This window comes from Centroberyx affinis, unplaced genomic scaffold (genome assembly GCF_046629955.1).
Source record: "Centroberyx affinis isolate AG114_WGS23_722 - 3 ecotype Tasmania unplaced genomic scaffold, CSIRO-AGI_Caff_v1 ptg003447l_1, whole genome shotgun sequence".
Taxonomy (NCBI): domain Eukaryota; kingdom Metazoa; phylum Chordata; class Actinopteri; order Beryciformes; family Berycidae; genus Centroberyx; species Centroberyx affinis.
In genome coordinates this window covers 55,735-67,561 of record NW_027281418.1, presented here as the reverse complement: position 1 = coordinate 67,561, position 11,827 = coordinate 55,735, and the positions used below count along the sequence as shown (strand labels likewise).

At 44.0% G+C, this 11,827-nt stretch overlaps 1 protein-coding gene across 1 annotated transcript; it reads left to right on the top strand.

Annotated features, from left to right (window-relative positions):
* Window positions 1-721: 721 nt before the first annotated feature.
* Window positions 722-6,809, top strand: LOC139661057 (trichohyalin-like). Its single transcript, XM_071539380.1, has 5 exons — window positions 722-945; window positions 1,392-1,842; window positions 4,613-6,097; window positions 6,560-6,738; window positions 6,791-6,809. The coding sequence occupies exons 1-5, from the start codon at window positions 722-724 to the stop codon at window positions 6,807-6,809; spliced, it is 2,358 nt and encodes a 785-aa protein (XP_071395481.1).
* Window positions 6,810-11,827: the final 5,018 nt, after the last annotated feature.

Genomic DNA, 11,827 nt, shown 5'->3' with positions numbered 1-11,827 from the left:
GCAGTGTCGGTGTTTATGGAATCATATTACATCATAATTGGTCCCCAGAATATATACACACACAGGTCAAAAAACACACACAGTATCTCTGGACTCTGGAATGGTAAGTTCAAATTTGTTTCTTTAGTTAGCTACAGTATTTCTTTTGAGAAGCAGTAGTATTAGTAGAGTAGTAGTAGCAGTAGTAGCAGTAGCAGTAGTGGTAGTATTCGAGTGAATATATTAGATGTGTAACTGGGTAATTCAGTTGTAAATCTTTTATAAGCCTCATAGTGAATGATGGTAATTATTGTTAGATTTTTGAGAGTCTTGTAATGTGTGAGGTATAACCACGCCATACTGCATTTGGCCAAACAATATTCAAATGATATACATACTAACAGAGTGGTATTTGTAGCTAACTGCACCCATACTACTAACGGCCCAGGAAATTCTTGTTCAGGATGCGCAGTTCTACCAAGAGTATTGATTATAACACAGTTCAGTTCAGTTTGGTTAACCAAAATGAAAGAATTTGCTCTACTATGCTTATTTCAAAGGATAGAAATATACTATGAATGGTTAATAATTAGTCCGATAATCAAATGATGTTGAAATGTTAATGTATTTACTGTGTGTTTGTAACTGCAGATACAGTATATCGGCTAATATTCAAGGTGACTTGTGAGATCCTCATCGACCACAAAAAAACACATCTCAGGAGACAAGGGAGACGAGTGAGATGTATCTGTCTCCAGCTGGGATCCCCCCTGCCGGAGCAGGTACCTCCTCCCTCCCCATCCCGCCTGCTGGAATGATTCCAGCAGGCAGAGCCCCGCCTCCAGTAACCTGCATTGACCAAGTCAATGTGTTCCAGCTGGTTAACGCTTCCACCACTTTGCCAGTGGCCGACAGCGCTCGACTCCAGCCACTCCCTGCTCTACCCGCTCCTGTTGAGAACCATCAGTAAGTACAAGTTCAAGTTTGTTTATGTCTATAGCCCTTCATCATGTGCATGTCTCAAAGGACTTTACAGAGAATGAGCCTAACTAGATCTAACTGATCACCAATCAACCATAGAACAGAATGATATAGGACAAACATCAGGAATAGCACAAGACACACAAAAGCAGATTTGAGCAAGAAATAACAGCCTACCTATTCTACATAACCTAACCTACCAAGCACCACCAGCCTTAGACCCTTAATGCATACAAGGCAGTATAGTGTTGTGTAGCTGTCTACTAAGATATAATAGATATATAATAGCTAGCTTTGGTTTCGGACGTTTTTTGACAGTAAATTCTGCTGTCGACTTTAAGTAAGCAAAGTATTCACAGGTGACAAATTTCGCTGTTGCTCTGGTTTGAAGTGTGGCTAATGACTAATACTGTGACTTTATCTCTTGCCAGGCTGACAGAGAGAGACAGGGTGAGAGAGCAGAGGTTTCAGATCCTGCAGGAGAAGCTGAAATTCCAGGCACAGCACAGCAACAAACAGATCGCGGAGCTCAAGAACACCGTCGAGGAGCAGAGCGAAGCCATCGAGGAGCTCCAGGCTGAGAACGCTGATCTGCGAAGGTTCAAAGAGAGAGCCGTGGCCAGTAGGAAGAGGGCCAAGCAGATCACGCGTGATCAGACAACAGCCCTCGAGGAGCAGAGCGAAGTCCTCGAGGAGCTCCGCACTGAGAACGCTGCTCTGAGAAGATGGCAGAAGGAGGCCAGTGAGTTAGCGAAGGAGTTGAGAGCGCAAAAGCGAGCCTCCGATGTGCTGAAGGAGTTGAACGAAATGCTGGTCGCATGGTTTGAACAGTTAGTGGGTGGAAACACAAACCACAAGGCCACGGCGGAACTGAGGCTGGAGGTAAGTTTTTATTCAAGCGACAGAAATCAATGTGTGCATGAGCTATTGTTGTTTGTTAGGTTTTTTTGTTGCTGCAGAAAGTACTGCCCTACAAAGGCAACCAGCACCAACCAGCACTAACAACATCCTGTGTGGTCTTCATCACACGTGTGTCCCCTCGGCCGACAGTAAATGACATCATCAAAACAACAAACTAGCGGTGGACAGTTCCGCCTGTACATTTGATTCCATTCACTGTAACAGCCCAGATCGACCTAGTTTAAATAAACTTCCCTGTAGGTCTGTATCTGTACTCCACCACCTGTTATTGCTGTTATGATTTCTGATAGGTCAGTTAATGTAAACAGAGGTATTTCTAAAGCTAATTTGGATAACCTCATCCCCATCATTCTCAACCATACTACCTCACACCCCAGGCCTACCTCACATGCTCTTACTTTTGCTTTATTGAATGTCCGTTCCCTGACCAATAAGTCATTTATGGTCAGCAAACTTATTGAGGATAATGACCTTGATGCTCTTTTTATTACTGAAACATGGCTAGATACAAATAATTTCTTCACACTGCGTGAGGCATCACCCCCCCAATTATAACTTTCTGCACTCTGCAAGGCAGGGTAAACGAGGTGGGGGAGTAGCAGCCATTTTCTCTGATTCTTTAAACTGTCTTCAGGTCTCACTTGGAGAGTACCAGAACTTTGAATATCTTGCTGTCAACCTACAGTGAGACATGTCAGTCCCGCTTCTGATAATGTACCGACCACCTGAATACAACTCTGAATTCATGAGTGATTTTGCAGATCTGCTATCAAATATCTGTATTGACTACACCAAAGTAATTATTTCTGGTGATTTCAACATTCACATCGATAATTCCACAGCGTCCACCACAGTCTATTTTAATGAGTTATTGCAGTCGTTTGACTTGACCCAACAACACAAGGAGCCAACTCATCAGCACGGACACATACTTGACCTTGTCATTTCTATGGGTACTGATATCAGAGTAAGCACTGTCAACCATGTTGCACTGTCAGACCATTACTGTGTTTTCTTCAGTGTACCCTTAGCTGCTGATCGAGCTATCACCAGTAGACATGTCAAGAAACGCTATTTCTGTGAAACATCACTGCAGTCTTTTCTAACTTACTTTCTTAGTGCAAAGTCCTCCTTGCTGCCTTTATCTGAAAGCAGTCGTTGTGATGACCTGGCCGATCGCTTTAATTCTCTTCTGTTAGACAGTATCAATAATGCTGCACTACTAAGATCTAAAAAAATCCTTCTGTTGGTTTACAAAGCACTTGCTGGTCTGAGTCCACAGTACATCTGAGACAGTTTATAACCCCAGCAGATCTCTCCGGTCACAAGGTGGAGATCTCCTCCATGTGCCTAGAGCACTTTCAAAGTCTGGTGAGATGGCATTCAGTATTTATGCACCTAAAGAATGGAACAGTTTGCCTACTGATCTTAGACCAAACCAAACCTATATATATGTAGGCTATATGTGTTTTTATGTGTATGTATGGATGGATGTTTCTGTTTATTTGCACATTTCTACTGTTTTATTCTGTTTTTATGTAAAGCACTTTGAACTGCTTTTCGTTTGTCAGTAGAGGAAGTAGTGACGGGTGTTGAAAGGCTTCGAAACCTTTGCGACACTGCTGTGTTGAAACAGTGCTTTGTATCAAAGTGGCCAAGTCACACGATTTCAGCGACTGATGTTTTGTTGTCGTACTGTTTTGAAACGTGTTGAAGTTTTGATGGGTCAAAACTCGGGGGTCGACCCCAAAGTGAACCTGTGTCAAATGTATGGCAACTTCTGATCTCAAATCAGCTGTCATAACTCATAGCTTATACTAGCCCCGTTTGGACTGTCCCGGGTCATTCCTTTAAAACCTGTTTTAAAAGTCTGTACTGCACTTTGACTTCATGTGGCCAAATTTTGCCAGTCTGACAAGCTTTTTGACGTCCTTGAACGCTTTTCTGTAAAACATATTGTTTGAAAGTGTTTGCAATAAAGGCTGGCTGCCACTCTTCTTCTACGCCTCTTCCCTGTGCGGCGAGCCCCCAACGGGGCTAACATTTTTCAGCTCACAGGGAAGTAGAAGAATGGCAGCCATTTTTAAGACATCCATATGAGAACAACTAGGAAAAGCCACATAAAGGTGAGATTTTATACTTTATTGCAAGTACTTTTAAACTTGTGTAACAGAAAAGCGTTCAAGGACGTCAGAACGTTGTCAGATTGGCAAAATTCGGTGTGGAAACCTTGCCCTCATGAAGTCAAAGTGCAGCACAGAATGTTTTCAGAACGGTTTTGAATGGAACGACTCAGGACTGGCACCCACACAGCGTACTGCCAGTCCCAACGGGGCCGAGCTGATACTAAGTGACTGTTTCAACGAGTTTGCGCTGGTCCGAAGTCACTTGAACAAATGATTTTCCTCAGTAACATCTCAGGATATTGTAGACTAGACCAGACTCTTAAATGAAATGCAAGCAACTTCCTCATGGTTGATTCATTGTAGATATTTTTTTGGGTCTTCCCTTTACACGCATGTGACCAGCAGAAGTCACCAGTGAGCGGTGTTTGGAGCGTTTCCACACAGTGAATCTTTTTCCCAAGCAATTGGTTCAAAGCTTCAGAAAGCCTTGTTTGTCCCATCACTAGTCTACAGTGGCCTACGGTGCTTAAGACGCCACACCTTAGACGTATGTATAGTCTGTTTCACACTAAATTAACTCTTCTCCATTTCAAATTCAACTGAAGAATTATGAAGAGAGGATAAAAGAGGTGGCAATTGATGGAGGAGAAGAAAGACCGGAACCAGCAGAAGACTCAGAGAATCAGGCAGGAGAAGACGGCGTGGCTGAAAGTCGGAAGGACAGGATTCAGCATCAGGAGGAGAGAGGAAGAGAGGAGAGGATGAGGCAGGAGAAAGAAAGAGAGGAGAGAGAAAGGAAGGAGAGGATGAGGGAGGAGAAAGAAAGAGAGGAAAAAGAGGAGAGGAAGAGGGAGGAGAGAGAAAGAGAGGAGAAAGAAAGACAGGAGAGAGAAAGGAAGGAGAGAGAAAGAGAGGAGAGGATGAGGGAGGAGAAAGAAAGAGAGGAAAGAGAAAGGGAGGCAAGGGAGGAGAGAGAACGAGAGGAGAGAGAAAAAGAGGAGAAGAAGAGAGAAAGGGAGGCAAGGGAGGAGAGAGAACGAGAGAGAGAAAAGGAGGAGAGGAAGAAGAGAGAAAGAGAGGAAAAAGAAAGAGAGGCAAGGGAGGAGAGAGAACGAGAGAAGAGAGAGAAAGAGGAGAGGAAGAGGAAGAAGAGAGAAAGAAAGGAGAGAGACAGGGAGGCAAGAGAAAGGGAGGCAAGGGAGAAGAGAGAACGAGAGGAGAGAGAAAAAGAGGAGAAGAAGAGGGAGAAGAGAGAAAGGGAGGCAAGGGAGGAGAGAGAACAAGAGAGAGAAAAGGAGGAGAAGAAGAAGAGAGAAAGAGAGGAACAAGAAAGGGAGGCAAGGGAGGAGAGAGAACGAGCGGAGAGAGAAAAAGAGGAGAGGAAGAGGAAGAAGAGAGAAAGAAAGGAGAGAGAAAGGGAGGCAAGAGAAAGGGAGGCAAGGGAGGAGAGAGAACAAGAGAGAGAAAAGGAGGAGAGGAAGAAGAGAGAAAGAGAGGAAAAAGAAAGGGAGGCAAGGGAGGAGAGAGAACGAGAGGAGAGAGAAAAAGAGGAGAGGAAGACGAAGAAGAGAGAAAGAAAGGAGAGAGAAAGGGAGGCAAGGGAGGAGGGAGAACGAGAGAGAGAAAAAGAGGAGAGGAAGATGGAGAAGAGAGAAAGGGAGGCAAGAGAAAGGGAGGCAAGGGAGGAGAGAGAACGAGAGGAGAGACAAAAAGAGGAGAGGAAGAGGAAGAAGAGAGAAAGAGAGGAGAGAGAAAGGGAGGCCAGGGAGGAGAGAGAACAAGAGGAGGGGAAGAGGAAGAAGAGAGAACGAGAGGAGAGAGAACGAGAGGAGAGAGAACGAGAGGAGAGAGAAAGGGAGGCCAGGGTGGAGAGAGAACGAGAGGAGAGGAAGAGGGAGAAGAGAGAACGAGAGGAGAGAGAAAGAGAGGCCAGGGAGGAGAGAGAACGAGAGGAGAGGAAGAGAGAGAAGAGAGAAAGAGAGGAAAGTGAAGAAAGACTGGAGTCAACACAAGACTCCAGTCAGACAGAAGAAGACAGCATGGCTGAAATTTGGAAAGACAGGATTCAGCATGAGGAGAGAGAAAGAGAGGCAATGGAGGAGAGAGAACGAGAGGAGAGGAAGAGGGAGAAGAGAGAACGAGAGGAGAGAGAAAGAGAGGCAATGGAGGAGAGAGAACGAGAGGAGAGGAAGAGGGAGGAGAGAGAAAGAAAGGAGAGAGAAAGAGAGGAAAGTGAAGAAAGACTTGAGTCAACACAAGACTCCAGTCAGACAGAAGAAGACAGCATGGCTGAAATTTGGAAAGACAGGATTCAGCATGAGGAGAGAGAAAGGGAGGCAATGGAGGAGAGAGAACGAGAGGAGAGGAAGAGGGAGGAGAGAGAAAGGGAGGCCAGGGAGGAGAGAGAACGAGAGGAGAGGAAGAGGGAGAAGAGAGAAAGAGACAAGATTGAAAGAGAGGAGAGAGAACGAGAGGAGAGAGAAAAAGAGAGGGAGGAGGAGCAGAGAGAACAAGAGGAGAGATGCAACACAGGACTGGTGGAAAGCTGCAAGAGAGAGGAGGAGGAGGAGGAGGAGAAGAGGATCAGCAGCAGCCAGTCAGAGCCGGAGGGCAGGGGAGACGTTCAGGAGGCCGGTCAACAGAAGGAGACTGAGGAAGAGGAGAAGGCCCTGAACCCCGAGCCCGAGAGGAAGGTGTTGATGCTGCAACAGCAGAAGAGAATCAAAGGCAGGTTAGAGAGGCAGAGGAAGATGGGGCTGGAGCCTCCACCTCATATTAAGAAGGTGGTGGAGGAGAGGATGAAGGAGCAGCAGCGGAAGGAAGAAGAGGAGAGGCTGGAGCGCGAGAGGAAGCTGAAGGAGGAGGAGACGCAGAGAGACCTGGAGCAGAGGCGACAGAAGCAGGAGCGGAGAAACAGAATGTTCGCCGAGGAAGAGGCGCGGGGGAGAAAGGCCCTGCTGGAGGCGAGGGAGGCGGAGAGGAAGGAGACGGAGGCGAGAGAAAGAGAGGAGGAGAGGAAGAGGAAGGAGATGGAGAGACGGGAGAGGGAAAAAGAGGAGAGGGAGAGGCAGGAGAGAGAGAGACAGGAGAGGGAAAAAGAGGAGAGGGAGAGGCAGGAGAGAGAGAGACAGGAGAGGGAAAAAGAGGAGAGAGAGAGACAGGAGAAGCAGGAGAGAGAGAGACAGGAGAGAGAGAGGGAAGAGGAGGAGCGGGAACACACTTTGCAAAAGCTTGAAAAGAAAGGTTTCATGAAGAAAATCAAGAGGTGGAACTTCAGAAGGAAGAGAAAGTCTATTGCAGACGATATTGCAACGGCTTTGAAAATCGAGTCCTCCCAGTGTCTATGTGAAGGTAAGGAAGTCAGTTTACTTACTTTTATAATATATTTCATAGAAGTACACTATGTCAGAACTGTCTGCTGTAGACACATGCTTTCTTTTTTAAACCTGTATTTAAAGCCTCATAGGTATGTTTTATTAGTTGTGCCCATCCAACCTACATGGGGCCAGATGCTGGATAAAATAGTCATGAAAAAGGCTTCAACAAAGGTTTAACCGCACACTGGATTAGAGCTCCATTCTTGATGCTTTATTTAACGCAGCAACGCAACGTTTCAACGCTAAGGTCTTCCCATGGTCCAAATGAAGCATTATGAATGGAGCTGAATGTGCTGCTGAAACAGACAACATGTGTTCTATAACTAGCCTACAACATACATAACTTTCACTTGGGGACAAACATGTGACTTAACTCTTGTTCTGCTTTTGTCTTTTTTTTAGACCCACATTGCGAAGGTCACAAGAAGAGAATCAGCGAGGCGCAGGATAAGAGGATGGAACTGCTGTTAAAAGAAGAGAAAAGGAGTAAGAAGGAGAGTGAGTGGAGAGCAAAACAGAGGAAGAAGGCGCTGATGGAATATGAGGAGAAAAAGGAGATGAATGCTGCATACGAGGAGGCAGTGTACAAGTACCAGCTACAGCGCCATAATAACATGGCAATGTGCCATTTTGGACGATAGATAGACAGTAGATTGTAGCGTCCTGGGCAGAGCAGTGACATTTGACATGGACAGAAGATTACATGCTACTCAACATGTTAAGCAACAGTATAGTACAGATCTATGGTATCTGACATACAGTTGATGTATTATTAATACAACTGAGATGAGGAGCGTGGGTGTCCTGTGAACAGAGACTCATGCTCTTCCCCAAGTTGGACGAACATGTTCATGATGCTTAGGCTATTCAAAAGCCTGAGATGAGGAGCGTGGGTGTCCTGTGAACAGAGACTCCTGCTCTTCCCCAAGTTGGACAAACATGTTCATGATGCTTAGGCTATTCAAAAGCCTGAGATGAGGAGTGTCGGTGTCCTGTGAACAGAGACTCATGCTCTTCCCCAAGTTGGATAAATGTTAGCATTTATTCTTCTGTCCCTGCACAGTAAACACGGCAAGATCTACAGTTCTGGCCATTCTTGCCACCATAGTATACATACTAGTAGTACATAGTACCTAGTATACATACTATGCAGTGGAAACAGACTATATACTAATTTAACATCACACTTAGTATATTAAGTATGCGGTTTCAAACACATGGCAGGTTCCTGCCACAGCGCCATCCCTCAGGTATTTGCAACCCTCGACCATTCTGCTCTGCCACAGTACTCCATCCATTCCTGAGATGTCAGTCACCTGACAATATCATCTGAAACCTGTGGATGACAAACCATCTTCCCTGCTATGTCTTCAACACCAATCTGCGGCCACATCAGGACTGGATTTCCTCAGCCAAATATCCAGTATAATCCACTATGTGTTGCTTTTGATTCATTAATAAAGGCATTCATTAATTCATTAATATTTCCATATTTCTGTCCATTTGCACTACTCTGTAGGCCGACAGTTTGCACAATTCTTATCTGTGTTCTTGCACATGAATATGCTACTTCATCTGTAAATATGATCTGGTAATGAGAACAGCTAATAGTGTACATTTGCACATCTGGAAACATTTCTGTATACAGGCTACGTCCATCTGTAAATGTGATCAGGTGAATATCTAACAATGTACATCATGACATATCTTAGTTAACCTGTGTTTAATGAATATTTAATTTTTCCACACCTAAACCTCCTTAATTTACCTTGGCTTTCAATGAATATTCTTGGTTCCGGATCAAATACACATTTTCATGAAATTATGTTAATTTCTTTGAAAACGTAAGATCAGGAACAAAGAAACAGAAATCACCACTTTATACACATTTTAGCTATATCAGAAAAATCATTTTTGCCCAGTGGTTGGTGAGGTAACAATCTGGTTTGGCTACACATTGGTGACTTTACTGTAAATTAACAGATTATGTTACTAAGATAAACAAAAATAGAAAACAATATTAGTGTCATGAAACTGCGATATAAGTACCATCAAGTATGATATAAACAACTGCAGAACACTGAATTATATTACGGGCAGGAATGCCACATCAGCTCCATATAGATTCCTAAATTTTCTGCTTATTACTAGTGTGAGGATGATCCAGTAGCTTTGTGTAATCAAGTGTTTGAGAACTGTGTGCCCTTTTCACAGACGTTTCCATCAAAATGAATGAATAGAAAACCGGGTTCAAGGGTTTTGGAGCTCAATCAGACTGAAAGTGTCAGGAAGCGACCAAACATGAATCAGGAACAGCAGAGTTCAGTCAGTGCAGAAGGATAGTTATCGGTTTACTGGGCCTTTATACAGGACACTGACTCATGCTGAAGGTATTGAATTACAACAATCAGTATGTTTTGTACAGTGAGACACCAGTTACAGAGTGTGACAGGGGTGAGAGGGACTACAAGTATATCTACTGATGTTCTTCCAATAGGATAACTTATGTCGTGACAGGTGTTGCTTCCTTCCTATACCTGACTGTATGTGTACAACTTGTGCATCTGTGAGGCATTTAGAATCGCACAGTATAATTCAACGCTGACTAAGGTCTGTGACTGGGAGAAAACCTATACATTTTGGCGGGAGCTATAGATAGCAATAGTAACAGCAAGAGCTGCAGTCAAGAAAAAGCGACAGTCACACCCCTCACTCAAAACGCAACACGTCTTGTAGCTGCATTGCATTCTGGTCTATTGAGGCTACTGTCGGTGGAGAAATTGGTCTCTCTGCCTCTTCTATGATGGATTTCCTGTATGATGAAGATCGGTGCAAAATGGTGAGTCTAGTAAGAAGCCTTTGCTGCTTGATTCAGAGGGAGTGACCCCAAAACCTGATGTTTACCGATGATGTTTTAGATTTTTAAAAATGTTCTCCTATCAAACTCCCTTGTAACTGTGCTGGAAGTATCTCAATGTGACGTCACATCGTCTGTGTTTGGCCACCTATCCATGGTAATAAGAAAAATACACCTCCAAGCATAAAATGTGTTTTTAGAGTGTATTTTTCCTTTAAAGCTGCAATGTACAACTTTTTCACATCAAATAGCATATACAGTATTATACAGTATCAATCTGTGTCTGTCTGTGACCCAGTGTTTAAATCCCTGTTTGCCTGAAATTGGCTTTTCAATGATGTTGGGAACGTTTTGTGGTGTAAACCATCAGCCTTTCACTCTTTCCACCATCTGCCAGAAATTGGGAGAACAGCGCCCTCTTCCTGTTTTGTGCTGTACAGCAATCTCCCTTTGTGCCATAAAGCAATGCAGCAGATTTCCTGCCACATCCAACCCGGTTGCACACAATGTGAAATGCAGCGTAGAGGCTGCCAGTCTTCTTGGCAACGCGTGAGCTTAGAATTATAAGGTTCTATCTGCCTTCAGGATAGTTCTGAGATATTGAGCTTCAAAGTTTTCAGCATCTATTGAGTTAAATGGAGATGGGTCCTTTTGTTTCAGAAATTAAAGACTCAAAAATCCAAAAATAACACCACACATATGTCAACAGGCACTCATAGAATAGGTTCATGTGACTAACTCAATTTTGACAAAAAGGTCAGATAAAACCTTATAATACCAAGGTTGGTCTCATTTTACTCATGTTTCAAATTTAATGTGGTAATGATTTATTGAGGTTAAAATGCTACATCTAGCACCTTTGAGTGAAGCACACTGAATTTGCCTTGTGTATGAAATGTGCTATATAAATAAAGTTTGCCTTGCCTTGCCTTTAATGACGATACTTGTTAAGTAAAAAGCCAGGAATTCTGTGCTTTACAGTGAATTCAGAACAGCTTAGAGGCATTGTTGGCAAGGTTTGGTAATGCGGAAGTAAATACAATGAGCAGATCGACACGATTTTCATTAAATAATGGGTACATTTTTTTTTTTTTCACTCATTCCACTACATTGATGCAATGGGAGTCAGAACAGAGCAGCCCATCAACCAAGCGGCTCAAAGTGTGAACACATGGTTAGGTATTTAGGTAGCAGAAGCTCTTATCCAGAGTAACATATGATAAGTGCACACAGTGGAAGACTGACCCAATTAGAACTATTAATTTTACTACCCAGAAACCACTCAAAGATCTCTAGGAGTTTTCTGGCCCACATGAAGATCCACCAGCTAGTCCTGACCATGTCGCTGCACCGGCCAGAACCTACTGGCCTATTGTTTGTGTACGGCCGCGCCAACTGGCCGGACGTTTACCTCCATTACCTCGCTTTGTTTACCTCCACGACCGGCCCAGAATAACCTGTCACTCAGCAGCCGCTATTCACCCATTTCCTCCAATAGCGTGACTCTGCAGGACCGGGGGGGGGCGGGCCCTCGATTAAAACAAGATAGAATGAGGAAAACAAGATGTGACAGAAAGGAGGGTTTC

Bases quoted from the DNA above. Each gene is read 5' to 3' on its own strand.
- LOC139661057 (XM_071539380.1), top strand. From the start codon at position 722: ATGTATCTGTCTCCAGCTGGGATCCCCCCTGCCGGAGCAGGTACCTCC. The intron at 946-1,391 runs GTAAGTACAAGT...ATCTCTTGCCAG, and splicing joins GCTCCTGTTGAGAACCATCA to GCTGACAGAGAGAGACAGGG. The intron at 1,843-4,612 runs GTAAGTTTTTAT...ATTCAACTGAAG, and splicing joins CGGCGGAACTGAGGCTGGAG to AATTATGAAGAGAGGATAAA.